This window comes from Ipomoea nil, unplaced genomic scaffold, assembly GCF_001879475.1.
Source record: "Ipomoea nil cultivar Tokyo-kokei standard unplaced genomic scaffold, Asagao_1.1 scaffold1416, whole genome shotgun sequence".
Taxonomy (NCBI): Eukaryota; Viridiplantae; Streptophyta; class Magnoliopsida; order Solanales; family Convolvulaceae; genus Ipomoea; species Ipomoea nil.
The window spans coordinates 926528-944876 of NW_017617844.1; the positions used below are offsets into that span (position 1 = coordinate 926528).

Below are 18349 nucleotides of genomic sequence, written 5' to 3' on the forward strand. Positions count from 1 at the left end.
GGATACCCTTTTCCATCGAAGGAGAAGGCAACCAGTGGCAGTGGCCTTCTCCTTCGCTGGAGAAGGCTTCTCCAGCGAAGGAGAAGGTAACCAGTGGCGGTGGCCCTCTCCTTCGCTGGAGAAGGGTGTTGCCCGCAGCTTCGCTGGCGACCAAATTTAGAAAAGAAAACAAAAAAAACGCAAGTGGGACTTGCGTTTGTGGTGTTTGTGATTTGACCACTTCTAACATCAAACGCATGTCCCAAACTTCTTTTTCATATTTTTGTCCACAAAAATGGACATTCACATTTTGGAAAATACAAGCCTCTACCTTCACATTTCAATCTTTTTTCCCATTCCAATAAACCAGCAGTAGTATTGAATTTGTGATAAATTTACAGTATTATTTTAGTGAACCTAAATCCATACTATAACATGAACTAGGTCCATGATATAATTTTGTTCATTTCACAAATTGAGCCCTATAAAAGGGCCCTTATAATGAGAAAACTTACAGGGCACTATTATTTTTAACAGAATGTAGCCCAAAATCTGCTATATTAGGAAAACCAGTCACCAGGAAATGCATCTAAACCAACATAAAAAAGAAAAAAAAAAAAAAAAAAAAAAAAAAAAAAAAAAAAAAAAAAAAAAAACTTTTCATTTCTGTGATGGGGTTGTAGACTGCAGTTTAATGTTGTTCATGTAGAACACAGATGAGAGGCCAGCTTGACTACTCCATGCATGGAAGCATCGTTCTGCGACACGATGAAATAAGAACAGATAAAAGGAAGGAAACAAGTAGGACCGTTCTTATGGATTTAGATATTTTCTTGTTAGGATCGAGTGCTTATATACCGCTACATTTTCAAGAGGCAGGGTGCTGGACTTGGCCCTTCACCGGCCTCTGCCCAACAGTTCTAATGTGAGAACAAGTCTCAAGAAAAGCAAAAATAGGTGATATACCAGATAGAGGACGTCGAATGCTTTCCTGTAGCTATCGAGGGAATCCTCGATGTTGTGGTTGCTGCAATAATTTCTTTCGAATATCAGGCAACTTCATGTTCTTATTTACGGGAGCTCTGGAAGGTAGAGGGAGTGTGCAGAAATATGATATATATAAGTTTTATTGGTGAGATAAAGCAGATTCCACTTACAGAAAACCAACAGAAATTCGCGTTTCATAATTCAAACCATCAGACATTCCCAAGTCTCCGATGTGGTCACCAAGAAGCAAAACGCTAGTCCTCTGCTTTAGGGAAGATTCCTCGTTACTCCTTCCCTTGTCTTCGCCAAATTGATCGTGAAGAGGCTCAGCCATGTCAAGTGCATGCTCGTTCTTGTTAAGAACATGAATCGTCTTACCTGCAAAACACATCGGATGCTGCTTAGGGCATGATCTAGTCATAGACAACACACGGAATAAGCTCGTTATCTGTCCAACAAAGCAAGTGAATCTAAACATTCACCAATATAGCAAAAGCGACTTGTTTACGAAATACAAGGGTTCATTTTGAAGCCAACTGTTTAGCTCATAATATTATGTGAACGAGAATGATACCTTTAAAACGCAGTAAGTTGCCATTCTCGTCAAACACCATCCTATTGGATACAACCCTGATATTCTTGAATGATCTACGTAGTTTCTGCCTTAGCACCTGGCAAAAAAAGAGAAAAGGCATCACACGTAAAACCAAACTGGGCGGCCTTGCTAATAACGTCTATTTTTGTACACTATCAAGCAACTCATCAGAGGGCCTTAAGAACTAACCTCCTCTATTATGTCAGCTAGACCAGCAGAAAATATGAGAACAGGCACATTTCTCTCCTGCAAGTTATCGCAGAAAAAACTCCACCAATTTAATTGCCAATCCTTTCCATTTTGTACATAATTAGGCATCATAATTGGTTGTACCAAATAAATGTTTAAATTTTTTATTTTACCATTAGTTTAAAACATCGAGTTAATACCCAATTTAGTCCTCAACTATAGTGATTTTTTTCGTAAATGAATTTTTGTGCTTAATTGGATCCTGGACTTTGATGGTTTTACCTAATTAAGTCCTCAGTTAAGATAGCTAGGTAATTTCCCCTCTATTAATACCCAATTTAGTCCTCGAGTATAGTGATATTGCCCAATGAGGAATCGACTATAGTTGTTTTTCTCGATTTAGTCCTTGATTCTAACAGCCAACAGATGGAAGGCCTGGCAGATGACTCAATTAGGTAAAACCATCAAAGTCCAAGACTCAGTTAAGCACAAAAAGTCATTTAGGACAAAATCGAGAAAAATTAAACCACTATAGTTGAGGACTAAATTGGGTATTAACTCGTTTAACATTAAAGTATGAAATCTCGTTGCATCAAATGATGTTTGGTTGGTACATGGCAGAAATATCTACAAGAGTCAAAAACAAAAGAACAGCATCTGATAGATAAAAATTCACCTCTAGAAGTTCGAAAAGTTCAACAACACCATCTCTGAAAGCAATATTGGCATTTGCAACGGAATTCCTAATAGCGTCATATGTAAGACCTCCTTCAATAAGGAGGCCATGTGTTTTTCCCCACCTGCAGAAATGAGTCCGAACTTTCAGATACTAAAACCAAAGTACACTCTATTCAAACATTATCAAATTAAAAGATGGGCCTTCGAGCTAATAGAGAATTCAGATACTAAATTTACGAGTCTACAGCACAGAGCATTATTATTCAAAGAAGCTCGCGAGTTTCACAAAGTGCATTGGAAGGTTACAGTAGCCAAGACACGTACCACTCTTCCATGAGCTTGGCTTTCTCATCAAGCGGTATTGCTGGGTTAAATTCTAATGGATGATAATAGTCATATAAATTCTGCCTCCTGATATTGTATCCCGGATCATCCTGTTGCAAAAGGCTATGACTGCCTACAGATTTTGTTTTAAACATGTCACTCACTTGAGACTGGAAATAAAAATATACATTCTTTTGTAATAAACCGCCCCTGATCAAAATGCCTACATTTGTACCTAATAATCTCATTGCCCCATTAAAAAAATAGTCAAACTTGGTCACTTACTTTGCCCTCGATATCCATTTATCCAAAATTTCGTTAAGGTTGCATCAAAATCCGCAATTACCTAGTGATTTATAAATCATCATATGAACAGTATGTGGAATTGTGGATGGAGCAATAGAATGGAAAAACATTAAAATTCACAATGAAATATATATATATATATATATATATATATATATATATATATATATATATATATATATATATATATGTATGTATGTATGTATGTATGTAGAATTAAAAGTGTTAATCACAGAATCTGCCAGTATTCCCATCCAAAAATACTAAAAACAATTCACAATTACACTGAAGATACGAGGAGAACACCAAAAGAATAAAAAGTACCATCTTGCTAGAAACAAATACGGAGTACAACAAATGTCTATCCTACATCCTTCCCTTGCCCTCATGCTCCCCATCCTTTCCTATTAAAAAGAATACTACAGATACGCATCTTATACAAATAAAGTATTTTCCTAATATATTCCTTTTTTGAAATTATACAATTTTTTTTAGCATTCTCAACTCAGTTAAAGTCATGTTTATAGAATTATAGACATTTCGCTTCACTACCCAATGCTCACCGCTATAAAGCATAGTCACCAAATAGCCGTTAGGTATTATTATCCTTTCATTCAAGTGTGTACAAGTGTGGAATGATAAAATATTAATCAAGGAAAAATTGAATGGAGTTATGGCAGCTTAGGCGACATTTGAGAAGCTTCCATCCAATTTTTGGGGCTATCTGAATTCCTATGGGTTATTGTGTATCTCTTTGCTACTTCACTCTGTTTCACCTCTACCCTGTCCTAAAGCGTTTGAGGCCATTCATGTTTCGATGAGCTTCCATCCATCGCCATTCCTTAAACAAACATTTGGAAACTATACCCTTAAATCACAGTGAACTTAATCATGTTCATGCATCAACACAAGTACACAACAGCAAAATTTGTTCCCAACTAACAAAACTAGCAAACAAAATTGTCAAAACACCATCCAGTTAAGCAAACCAAACAGAAATTGGACCACAAATCACATGCATTGATCAATTCTTTAAAGTAACTCATACCATAAAAAACGCAAATGTAAGAAAACCTGGAGCTTTGAAGGTCCTGCACTGCGAATAGCACATATTTTCTTGTGGAGTGACACAGTGTTACCCACCACCACCTCTGACTCTGACCCATCAATAACCACTTGTTCCATTTCCTCTTGATTTCTACCACTGTAGTACCTACAACTACAAGCAAATACACAATCTGGCCATTCACAGAATCAAGAAAACAATTTTCCCCCAAAAATAATACGCATTTCAAAAGATGCCCCATTCATTTTCCGGGCAATGGGTACGAACAGACCCACAAATAGACAAACCCCGTCATTCAGAAAATCAATAAAACTCAAAAAAAAAAAAAAAAAAAAAAGAAGCATTCTTTACAAAATTTTCTTGGTTGGTTTGTTGGAAGCTGAAGTACCTGAGATTATAGTGGAAAGGGAGAAAGCGGGGAAGATGGTCGCCAATTCTGCAACTCCAACGAGAGGAGAGAATATGATTGTTGCCAAGTCGGAAGCCCATAGAGTGAAGTAGAGGTTAGTTTAGTTGCATATTCGATTATTCGGAGTATATGTTACTAAGTAGAGGAGGGGACATTGTTTTATTGTAAATTGCTTAATGGTTTTATACTTTTATGCTCACTGTTTAATAACAATGTCATTATCACTTCTTTAAAAATTTATAATATTGTAAACAAATTTTATTTATCTAATGTTAACGAAAAGTTGAGACTATATCTATATTCTGATATACTTTTTCATTTTTAAAATTGAGTCTTCCTATTATCTTGTTATAATTCCATTCCCTGATATTTTCTCTTCCATCCTTGTAATTTCAACTTATTTTCAAAATATATCGCATTGTCTGGTTTACCAACCTTGCAATAGGTGAGTAATTTTGCCAAAGATCTTGTGGTCGAGCGACATAATTGTGGGATGTGACTCTCTCAAATGGGAGGTCACAAGTTTGAGCCCTTTATACTTCAGTAGGTTTACTACTAACAGAGTTAGTAGTACTAAAAAAGAATAAAATTAGCACCCTTTTCAAATGTGCAAAAAGTCTAGGGCTAGTTCAGTAATGGAAATTGTTTCCAACATTTCACTTTTTCTATAATTTTTATTCTTCTAATTGGAAAGCAAAAGTGTAGAGAATTATTATGTAAAAAAAAAAAATGCAAAGAAATTATTATTTTTATTATTCAAAATTTTTATTATAAAAGTATTATTCAAGTTAGAAAAATGAAGAATTTGTTTTTATTTATTTTGTAATTTGGAGAGCATTTCATCTTGAATAGTTGAATTCAATAAATTCCATATTTCCTTTTTGTTTTTTTTTTTTAATTTGATAAGTAGATTTTTTTTTTTTCATTTGCTAAACATGATATAAATGTCTCAAACTTATGTGACTTATGATAGTGTCACAAATTTGTATTTACATTTACTATTTATATATTGTCCAACATTATCATAAATCTAGTGTTACATTACTAAAGATCTAAACTCTAATAATGACCATATAGTTATATTTTAATATTTTGTCAAATATAAATATCTTTTTTAACCTCCCTCCCCCACCCCCACTCCCAAAAATAAATAATTAAAGGGGAGAATAGAAATAGAGAACCAAAAAGGATGGGAAGGCACTTCTTGTGTACCTGGGGATTTATTGTGTAATATACTTATGTACTTTGGAAGATTCCAAAAAAAAAAAACAAAACAAAAAAACAAAAACAAACAAAAACAAAAACAAAACAAAAAAAACAAAAAACAAACAAAAAAAAAAATCTTTACTAAAAATACGTTTTGGCTAGACATGCATGGTTCTTACTTCTTAGATTATTAATTATATCATTCAATCATATTAGTTACCCTCTATTTTATTTACTTGTCATCTTTACTATTCATTTGTTAAATCACTACTTTTCATTTTTTTTCTTTAGTAATTTTTAATTATTTTTAAAGAGTTAATTTCATTTTTGGTCCTAAATTTATAGATGGTAATCTACTTTTACTCTTTTTTCAAAACATTCCCTTTTGATCCTAATATTATTCTGATATGATCATTTTTTGTCTTTCATCAATAAAACCGTTTAAATTCCATAAAATACAAGGACATTTAGGTATTCAATTATGCTTTTTTTTTTCAAAATAAAAATAAAAATATACCGAGTCGACTCACTTTGTATTTAAAAAAAAAATAATCAAAATGGCCTTGTATTTAACAACAATTCAACATTTTTTTGCGAAGGATAAAAAATAGTCATGTCACAATAATACTAGGACCAATAGATGAATGTTATAAAAAAGAATGACTTAAAATGGACTGCCACATATAAATCTATAACGAAAAATGAACTAACTCTATTTTTAAATTTATTTTTTTTTATATATTTAATAATATTTTTAATATAGTTTCTAAATATATAAATTTTACTTCATATATACTAATACTAAAATTAATATTATGAAAAATTGAATTAAAAATAATTTTAGTCAAACTTTATTTATCAAACTACACACATAAATGAGATGGATAGAGTATAAGTCTTTAATAAGGATTTTGTTATTATATATTTAAAATTACATAAAAGATGGTACAAATTGAATTATTATACGTGATATTTATTTCACTTTTCCTAGTATAAAGGTATAAAACCTAAATAGGTAAATTAATAACTGATAAGTTAGTTAACTCATGGTGTCAATGAGCCAACACCCATAAAGAAAGTGTGATTGATTGGATCAATTGAATTTTTTTTTTTCCTTCTCACCACATCCCATAAGGCGTTTGGTTCACGACATGTTAAATTACCTCAAAAAATATTAGATTAATGGAAATGTTTGATTTAAAACTAAGATATGTAAATAAGCATGGTTGCAATAGGCGCTAGACACTAGTCGGGCAATAGAGTAGTCGCCTAGCGCCCAGACGGCCTAGGCGGGTAATGACTAAAAATAAAAAAAATAGTGCACGTGTAGGTGCATATATATCATATTATACATACAATACATACATACATACATACATACATACATACATACATACATACATACATACATACATACATACATACATACATACATATATATATATATATATATATATATATATATATACAGGGTTGAGTTCACATGAGAACTGAAATACATAGAGGACTGTGCGGACCCATATTGGGGCACACAACAAATTAGTATCAGGCACACAACTTAATACACAATGGCACACAAAAATACATGTAAACATCAGGTTTCGAACACAGGCTCTATTAATTAACAAATCTATGCACGCAACATACAAACTGTGGCACGCGACTACATCAGGCTATGTACACGACATATAGAGTAACGACACACGTCATATTAGTACTCATAGTCCTCTATAATATACCGGTCCTCATTTGAACTCAAGTCTACACACACACACACACACACACACACACACACACACACACACACACACACACACACATATATATATATATATATAAATGAAAAAAAAATTAGCAAGGCCGAGTCGGCCAGGTTAACTCGGCTAACTCGATTGAAATGGACAAGTAAACTCGGCCGAGTTAGGCGCTAGGTGGGCGGCTGGTCGCCTAGGCGGGAACCTAGGTGTGACACCCCGAAATCCAAATTCAATTAAGGGATTAATTAAGTAATTAATCATATTTCAATTTGTAATTTAATTCCTTAAATTCCTGAATTTATTAGTTGGGGACTAGTAATTGACTAGTCAACCCCAAAGTCAAAGTTGTACCTTGAGCTTTGTAAGGAGTTCCCTTGTTCCTTACGCTTCCTTATGTTAGTAAGGGTATTCTTGACCTTTCACTTGGTGTTAGTATTGTAACCTAACCTACTAGACCACCTTCATTCTTTCCTTACACTTTCTAAAAAAATCTAGCTCCACCTTCTCTCTAAAAAGGTGGGTAGCTTTTCTTCCAAGCCAAGTTGGAGCCTTGCCAAAACTTCAAGATTTGCTTCCAAGATTCAACCTTTCATATATTTGGGCATCTAGGAGGGTAAGATCTAAGTTCATCTTGTGTTTTTGGTTTTATCTAAGGTGTCTTTTCTTAAAGATAGGATCTTTATGATCTTTTGGTGTGTTCTTGAAGTGGGTTTGGAAGGTGAGCCTTGAGAGGAGCTTGTTGAGGTGTAAAGTGAAGTCTTTAGTCTACAAGAGGTAACCCATGCTCTACAAAATCTATTTTGCTTACCTATATGATGATTTCTTGGATTCTACATGTGTTTTGCTATGAAATGTGAGTGTTTATGCATTGTCTTGTGACAATGCATATCTAGAGCTTGTGTTTAGGGTTCTTGTGTGCCATTGCTTGGCATTTCCTTTGATTCAAATCATTTTGTTGTATTTGGTGAGATTTGGCATGTTTTGGACTTGAATTTGAGCTTGGAGTTGAAAATCCCCGAAGGGATTATTTTGGGCACAAGGATGTACCCGCGGGCGGAACGGAGGGCAGAGCCCTACCCGCGGCCCCACCCGCGGGAACATGTGGCTTGTGGGTGTATGTACCCGCGGGCAGGACCACGGGTAGAGGCCTACCCGTGGGTCCACCCGCGGGGTACACAGTGTGGTTGATTGGGGATTTGTTCCCCGTGATTCTTTTGACTCGGTATTTGGTCTTTTGACTTCCCGATGTTCTTTTGTGGAACTATTTAAGTGTCTTCTTGATGTTTCGTATGTCTAGAACTATATGGTAGGAATCCATGTAGGTGTTGGTGTCGTGAATCGTGCTAAGTGTTCAACATTGTGTTTCGTTGAACCGAGATGAGTCTTGTGTGTTCTTCGGAACTATCTTTGGTTTACCCGTTTGATGAGCATGCTAGTTCGGTGTTTAAATGCTAGCATGTGTGTTGTTTGTACCTTCCTATTGGTTGATGATAACTTGTGTCATTCATCGTTGTTGTTGTTGGACTGTGATCCATTCCTTGATTGAGTATGGTTTCATACCTTCGTTGTGATCCGTTGATTGATTCATGTTGAGGTGTGATGTGTGTGTGGCTTTACCTGGATTGCATGATTAGTGGTATGGGACACTAGTCACCAAGGTATTGCAGCTGTCCTCGTGGTGGGCGTGACGTGATTATGGAGTTGTGACCTTTGTGTAAGGTTCACGTATTTCTTGGGTGGCATGTGTTGTCGTGTGTGTGTACGGTACCCTCGTGTACTATGAAATTGGTGGTTTTGTTGGAGGGACTGTTGGAGGGGGAACGACTGTTCCCGGAGGAATAAGGTTGGACTTGGTGTACAGGGGTCCTGGAGGTAAAAGTTGGAACTAGATATAAGGTTGGGGGTAGCCATAAGGTTGGAACCGGGCATAAGGAAGGCATATCAACTCGTGATGAGTGATGTCACGAGGGCTTGTGTAGCCGTGGTTGTGTGTTCTCTTCTTGTGACGTGTGTAGTCACAAAGGCATGTGTTGCCGTGTGTCGTGTCTTTACTTCCTTTGCGTTGTGCATGTCGGGTGTTGGTCTATTGTGTGATGATAGACCATACCTTGAGACTTCTTGTGAGTCGTTGTTGTCTTTTGTGGTCTTGGGATGTGTTCCCGTGTTCTTGTTGAGAGTGTTGAGTTTTGTGTTGATCATTACTCTTGGTTTTGTACTTATATATATGTATTCCGTTTCGAAAATGGCTTTACGACTTATATCTTATCTATGTATGATATTTCACATGTATTGGTGGGTTACCAGCATTATTCGCTGACTGGGCGTCGTCCCATGTTTTATTGTGTTCTTTCAGGTGATGTCTAAACGTGTGCGCGGTCTAGTACTTGCTAGTATAGCTTCTCCCTTTTGTTTTGTGGCCTGTGTGCCAGCTTAGATGTAGAACTTTGAGACAATGGGTTTAGATGTAAACATTGCAGATGTTGCCGGTGCGTTCATCCTTTTGGTGAACGTGGCATAACACCCCGTGTTTCGGATTATGTCTATCTATCTATCTTTCAGTCTTCCGCTGTGTTTGTTGTTTAGTTCAGTTATCTGCATGTTTAAGGCTTTTAAATAGCATGTTTTTAAGAGGGTGTTACAACACTAGGGGAAAATCGCCACGCTCTAGGGGCGCCTAGCGCCGATTAATCGGTGCCTAGGCTAGATTTTAGCAACACTGTAAATAAGACATGTTAATAAGACAAATTGATTAAAATGTCAAAAGCCTACATTAGTAATAAGACGAGAGAATGTGAGATTACCTAAAAAATTGGAGGGTATCTCGCATCCCCTTTCAATAGCTAAAAACTTAATGTGGTGGTTATTACATAACATGAACCAAATATAGGAATCTTATATTCCCAAGCAAATATAATTTTTGTTATCTTATATAATTTGAACCAAACACCCCCTAAAGGTTCGCCGTTCGCTCTATTTCTTAGATAGAGAAGCAGCCATCTCTCAATTGTCACATGGGTTAGAGAGTTACAATTAATTCTCACATTGATACATATCTCACGATTTATTTTATCTACTAGTATTTAAGAAAGAAGGGGTAAGGAGTTTTTAAATTTAAAGTTGAAATTTATAAATTAATACAGTACTAGTTATTCGACTGTAAACTGGTCAAATCTTAATGCAAGTAAATGAACTAATTTATCATATACATTTTTATAAATAAATTAACCTCTCTATCAATTTTCACTATATATGGTGGGTGTGCTGGTGGTGGTGAGGAATTATTCAATTTGTCTTAATTAAAGATATAGGGGGTGTTTGGTAAATAATTGTTAGATGATTGAGTTAGTGAGTTTGACTAGTTGATAATATTAATCGATTGTACAAAGATATTTAGTAAATTAGCTGTTAGCTGATATCTGATTACATGCAAAATGATTTTCACAAAAAAATTTATTCAAAAAAAACTGTTTTGAATAGCTTTTTAAATTTTAGCGTTTTGGAGCAATAAGTTGTTACAAAAAGCTAATTAATCAAATACTTTGACCGCATGTTTGGTTCGTGGAATAGGCCTAGAATGGAATAACATTCCCGGGAATAGGCCTATTCCTTTGTTTGGTAAGGGTTTCTATTCCCAGGAACATTATTGTTGTTACCCTTACAACGGGAATAGCTATTACTTGACTCCCTTGGTATTAATCTATTCCTGAGTTCTCAGGAATATGTTAACTTTTTTATTTACTACTTTACCCTCAATTAAACTTACAATATACTACTTTACCCTTAATTAAACTTAAAATATATTGAGGAACACCACGCTCTCAATCAATTGTACACATCTCTATGGTATTTTTCTAAATTTATATTTTATATATTGTTTTTGTGATGAATGTATATGACGTTTCATTTTTGTATATATATATATATATATATATATATATATATATATATATATATATATTTCTGATGCGAATTTGCATAAGATCTGTGTGTCATATCATGAAATTTGCAACAATTTTTCAAATGATTATTATACAGTAAATTGACCAAAAAATAATCATAAATTTGTTTTTCTAAACATACTCACCTTTACTTATGATTGCAGCAAACCAAGAAAAGGAAAAAAGAAAAAAAAAATTGTCTATGCCAAAATGTTGCTGCAGAATGAATTCATTGCTTCAATGTGCTTCCGACACAAGTCACACAGCACAGTGTGTTGCCAGCAATATATAGACACCCCTAAGGGTGCCGGATGACTTGTTTACGATCACCCTTAATTGCTACGGAGTATTTGATTATATACTAAAATTTTGTCAGCTTGATATTAGGAGATAGGTTTTGCTGCTCCAATTTACCTCCATGCTATTAATATAATTATATGTTTACATGATTCAAATTAAATAAGCCTTACTCAGCTCCTGCAAAATTTTAGAGCTAAAGAAAAGCAATTTGAGATCAGAATATTCAAAACCCTTTTCCCTCTGTCCGGAGTGTCCTTTTAGAATCTCCAGATACATATAATTCTCTTTTCCCTCTCTATCTCTCTCTTTCTATATAGATACATATATACAATATAGATCCATACACAGATAAATAGCTAGTACATACACAGATTGTGGGGTATGCTGAAGATGAGCAGCAGCGACAGCAATAGTGGGGTTACTAGAGCTGAGGAGCAGAGGTAGGCAAGGGTTCAATTCCAAGCAGTGTGTGAAAGACGATCCAATAAATAAAGGAGATCACCGAGAACCATAGCGAGGAGGAGACACACACTGGGAAGCTCTTTCACTACCCAAAGAAATTCATCATCCACTCAAACTCCACCGCCAAACCTCCCTAAAACTTCTCTACTCTAATGGCGACAAACCCAGTACCTCAGGGAGATCATCCATTGAATGCAAAAGAAAATTTGGTGATGCCTACTCTAGCTCAACTGGCGAAGCAGACACTACACACTGGGCAGATCTTACACATTCCTGATTTCCACAATGTAATCGGCAACACAGATGTGGGAAAACAAATTATTAAAGCTCTAGCAGACAGTGGCATCCTCAGGTTATGTACATATCCCTTTTCTGGCATTTATAAGGAAGATATAGAATAATTCTATTTGAATTCATATGTGGACGGTCAATCAATTAAGTCTACTGTGAATGAAACCCCAATTGAAATCACACCTAATGACTTAAGGGACACTTTTGAGCCGCCTGACACTAATCTGGAGATTGATGACCATGTTTTTATCCGTCAAGATTTTTGGTCATTAATTCGGGGGGAGACCCAACCTACCAGACCTCAATTTTCTGGTTATAAGAAGTTTTTGAAGTGCGAGTTTGGAAAGTTCCTTGATATCCTGTACAAGTGCTTAGACTGCAAAATCTCTAATTCAAATGAATATAAGCCCCGGGAAATTACCTTGATGAATGGAATATGGCAGAGAATTAAGTTCAATTGGGTGAGGTATGTTCATAGGAGAATTCCAAAATACTGTTGTTCTGATGTACCTCTACAAAATAGCCAATTTAAACAGCATGTGAGTTATGATTTTGTTATTTATGAGATTCTAAGAAAGAAGGAGATACCTCTTAGAAAGCCCAAAAATGTTGTTACCTTCAAATACTTGTTTAGGAACCCTAAAACCTTGAGAGAAAAACAACCTACTGAACTTTCCACCAGTAGAGAAACCATTGGTTCTAATGCTCCTAAAAGAAAAGAGGCAGACCATCAGGGAGAACCTCTAGAACTTCTGAGGGTCTAGGATCAAATGATACATCATTTATGATTATTAATTTTGTAAATGATGGAGGAGCAACTTCAAATTTAAATGAAACTGCTACTGTGCATGTGACTCAAATTGGAAGAAGCAGCCAACCACATCCACCAACACTGCCAACCGAAACATTTATTCCTAATGTTGATAATCTTATATCTCCCCTACAAATTGAAGGATTGGACACACATCTTGAGCCAAATATTCTAGATGAAGAAACAGAATCTTTTGTTGATGAAGATCCAATTCTTGCCAATGAATTGCTAAGGGTGAAAGAATGGAGGAAGTGGAGATTTGAAGATTATCAATCTCACATTTCCAAAGTTGGACCTGAGATTGAGAGAGAAGAATTATTTGCTCTTGATTGGCTGGGAACAAGGGATGTTGCTACTACTCTCCAGATGTCAACCATTGAAAGTGTCTATTCAAACAAAGTGCAGGCTATGTTGGCAAGATCCAAAGAACAGCTTCCAGTTATGGAGGAAGGATTCCATGCGGTATCTGCTGAAGTTTTGGAACAGATAAATCAAGCACATTTGCATGAAGGATTACAACAATCACGTGTGGATTTTCACCATCATCCCTGTGAAACTTCAAATTTTCAAACTGATATAAATGACATGACACAGGGGGAAGGCCGTTTGGATGCAAATGAGAGGGAAATTCAAATTTTGAATGAACAACCAGTTGAAGATGTAGCTGAGGAACCAGTCACGGTTCCAGTGCAAGTTCAAGCCACGGTTGCAGTTACGGATCCAGTTGAGGAGACAGTCACGGATGGAGTCACAGTTACAGATAAGGAAACAACATATGAAGTTGAGGATCAAGTCACGGGTTCTACTGTGACTAATACAGAAAATGTCGCATTCACTAATAATAGTCTGAGTGCAAGATCAGAAGAAGTGCAGATCACGGCTCATTCACCACAAAATCAGACTGCCATGGAGACTAATTCTGAAAATCTTCCAATCACCTTGGAAGAAACTAACAATAATTTGCTTGAAAATCTTGTTGATGCACAGGTTGTTGGTGAAGAATATCTAAAAGATTTTGAAACTGATGAAGAAGAAGCAAGTCTGAAAGCAGCAAAAAAGAAGGAAATTTATTATGACCGAGTCATCTGATGCAAGTGATTAGGGCTGGGCAAATCGGTTCGGGTTACTCGAACTGAACCGAACCGAACCGATTCGGTTCGGTTCGGTTTCTACCCGAAAAACCGTTCGGTAGTAGTTTAGGTGAAATCGATCGGTTCGGTTCGGTTCGGTTAAAAACTGAACCGAACCGATAACCGATCGGTTTTTTAAATAAAAAAAAATATTATATATAATAATTAATAAACTAAAAATCTAATACTTCAGTTCTTCAGTTCTTCGATACTCACTAAGACACTAACCCTAATTCCTCGTCTCGCCACTCACCGTCTCCCACTCTCACCCCTCGCACTCTCGCCCTCCGCCACCGCGCCACGCCTCCGCCAGACCGCCACCGCGCCACGCCTCCGCCACCGCGCCACTCCTCCGCTACCGCGCCACGCCTCTGCCACCGCGCCATAGTTGAAGAGTGAAGCCTGAAGAACAACCGCGACCAAGGTAATGTTTGGCTTTTCTATGTTATATTTTTTAATTTTATAGTTTATACTTTATAGTTTATACTTTATACATTTTTCTCGATTTCTTATTTCAATTTGAATAGTCTTGAATTTTGAATTAGGGCTTTTATTTAGACTTAGTGTTCTAGAATTTCAAATTCATTGTGTTAAGTTGTAATGTTGTATATCAATTTCATTAGGTTTAGTACACTTTATTTCAATTTTATTTAGACTTAATCCCATCCCATTTAAATTTCAATTCTAAAATAGTTAAATAGGTACGAAAATAATGGAACCATTTTAATTCCATTTTAATTCCAGTTCACTGGAACCATTCCAGTGAACTGCTGGAATTAAATTCCAGTTCACTGGAATGCATTCCAGTGAACTGGAATTAATTCCCAATTCCAAGTGTAGTGAAAATTTGTTTTGGATCCGAGGAGCAAGATGAGTTTTGTGACAATTTGTTTTGAAAAATTGTATGGCAAAGATACACCAAAGTGTAGTGAAATGAAAGAAGCAGTAATGGATGTCATGCGTAAGTTGTATGAGGTATACAGTGCATTTTATGCTAAACCAAGTGCAACTACAAGTCAAAGTGGTGGTGGAAGTGAAAGTGGATGTGAGAGTGTAATTCAATCTTGTGTGACTAGTGAATTGGTTTTAAATGTTGGTGCTGTTGGTGATGTTGCACCGGTTGGGAGTATTTTTAACACGTATACCACCAATTTGGTATGTGAAAAAGGAGATGTGCAACAAACATCAAATGAGTTGGATATATACTTGATGGAAAAGGTTGAAATGCCAGGCCAGCTCCTAATAGATTGGGTATGCAATTTGATATTTTGTCATGGTGGAGGAAAGAAAGTATGAAATTCCCAATCTTGTCACAAATGGCACGTGATGTTCTTGCAATTCCAGTTTCTAGTGTTGCATCAGAGTCTGCCTTTAGCACTTCAGGTCATATTTTAGACCAATATCGGAGTTCTTTAACACCGTATATGGTAGAGGCATTGATTTTGACACAAGATTGGTTGCGGTCTTCACTCCAATCTGATGCAACAGTAAGCCTGGCTCAGATATTAGAAGAAACTCAGTTTATGGATATGCTTGCAGAAGGTAATTGACAATTCTATATTTTATTATGAATTTATGTATAATATATACTATATTAGTTTATGCTTCAATATTTTATTATTTTAACTTCTTTTTGAACCTTTTGTTTTGTTGTACAGAGATTCGCAAATCAGCAGGGCAACTTCATATTGATCCGTGATGATGGATGAACAATTTATCAACATGAGTTTGGAATTTGGATTACTATGTTGATTGTGTTTGATTAGACTTTGGATTTGGGTTATTTGATGTTTTATGTTTGTAATCTTTAAACATTGGATTTGAAGTTTGAACTATGTTATGTTTCATGTTTGTAATGTTTTAAGCCTTTGAACTTTGAACTTTGAACTTTGAATTCTAAGTATGTGTTGTTTTGGTAATTAGATTTCTATTAGTATGTTTAAACTTTGAATTGTTATTTTGTTATATAACATTTAGATTTTAGATGTGGATTTTGTGAATAGTATTGTTTGGTAGTATGTTTTGAAAATTAGGAAATGTTAAAATTTGGGGATTATAAAGTCTTAAATCCGAACCGAATTAAAACCGAACCGATTGAAACCGAACCGAAGCCGAACCGAACTATAATATTAAACCGAATGGTTTGACTTTTCTAAAATCGAAAAACCGAAACCGAAGAAAACCGAACCGAAAACCGAAATGCCCACCCCTACAAGTGATACTGATAATGATGGAGATGAAGAGAGGCCAGTGCAAACTGAAGGAGAAGGAATGCAGTTGAAGTAATCTGGAGGAGATACTGACAAGCATATTTTTGAAGAAATCTACAAACAAATGAGAAGTTTAAGTGATCACAAGAAAAGCTTAAACACGGTGATACAAGAGGATAAGGAGAAGAAAGAAAAGGATTGGGATGAGAAAATTGCTACATTGAACATGAAAATTAAACTTGAGAGACTCAAGTCCAACAACTTCACAATGGATCAGTGCAAAAGTCTGCTGAAGGTAATTCACCAACAAGAAGATAAATTATCTGATTTACAAAATGAATTATCTGTTTTCAGAAGTGAAAACACTGCCAAAGTTGACAGAATTAATGCTAATGTTGAGAAATTGGTTGATTATGCCAAAAAGGGAGAAGAGAACAGTCATTTGGCTCTCGGTTCCTCTAGTGTTATGGGCAGCAATAGTGGCAGAAGGAGAGGTAGAGGAAAAGGAAATTTTGGGTTTTCAAAATTTGCATATCCCAGACTGAGATTTGGAGCTTTACTGTACTTTGCCAATGATACGATAGCACCCTACACATTGCTGATGATATGACAACACCCTACACAATGAAGAATATTCCCACTGTCATGAAGAAGCTACAGGAAGCAAATCAAAGGTTGTGGATTACACAAAAGAACAAGGAGCTGCAAGAAAAAGGAAAAGAGAAAAATTCAGCAGATTCACATGCTCACATGTTAAAAGAACTAGAAAATTATGCAGGTCACAAAGGAGAATTCTTGGAAGAAGGAAGAACTTTTGAAGAATGCATCAAGTGGTTTCTAATGTTGAGAAATTGGTTGATTATGCCAAAAAGGGGGAAGAGAGCAGTCATTTGGCTCTCGGTTCCTCTAGTGTTATGGGCAGCAATAGTGGCAGAGGGAGAGGTAGAGGAAAAGGAAATTTTGGATTTTCAAAATTTGCATATCCCAAACTGAGATTTGGAGTGATACAGTACTTTGCCGATGATACGACAGCACCCTACACAATGAAGAAAATTCCCGCTGTCATGAAGAAGCTACAGGAAGCAGATCAAAGGTTGTGGATTACACAAAAGAACAAGGAGCTGCAGGAAAAATGAAAAGAGAAAAATTCAGCAGATTCACATGCTCACATGTTAAAAGAACTAGAAAATTATGCAGGTCACAAAGGAGAATTCTTGGAAGAAGGAAGAACTTTTGAAGAATGCATCAAGTGGTTTCTAGCAGGAGCACTACTAGGAGATAACATTATGCAAGCCCTTGGCTACTACAACACATGTCAAGTGTCTGATGAATATTTTGTTGATGAATATGTGAACGATTTCAGGAAGCTCAGAGATCATATCAACAACAAGCTCAGATCAAGAAATTAATATCTTTATGGTAATATGTCTTATTTTCCTACTATCGGATGGTTATGTAATAATTAGCTATATTGCTTAATATGTTCTTTTGCTCAGTTTTTGCTTTATTATCTTATGAAATGTTTTTAGACCTAGCTTGTATTAAAACGCATGCTTGAGATATTTTTGCTTGAAATTGATGATTATTATTAGTCTTAAACATGCGGTTAGGAATCTTATCTAAAAATAATTCTTTTAGGTCATATATTTTGTTAAACTCGTTCATGGCTAGTCAAAATAAAATTAAATTCCAAAGATTCAAAATAATTTTC

The 18349-nt window shown here is 35.6% G+C and overlaps 1 protein-coding gene across 1 annotated transcript; it reads right to left on the reverse strand.

Moving 5' to 3' along the window:
- Positions 1-335: 335 nt before the first annotated feature.
- On the reverse strand, positions 336-4662 carry LOC109186999 (cytosolic 5'-nucleotidase 3-like). Its single transcript, XM_019337163.1, has 11 exons — positions 4513-4662; positions 4133-4277; positions 3038-3098; positions 2753-2885; positions 2427-2550; positions 1751-1807; positions 1541-1637; positions 1137-1344; positions 946-1006; positions 636-737; positions 336-586 (listed from the first exon to the last, which is right to left on the reverse strand). Exons 1-10 carry the CDS (start codon positions 4611-4613, stop codon positions 681-683), a joined length of 1044 nt encoding a protein of 347 aa, XP_019192708.1. The 5' UTR covers positions 4614-4662; the 3' UTR covers positions 336-586; positions 636-680.
- Positions 4663-18349: the final 13687 nt, after the last annotated feature.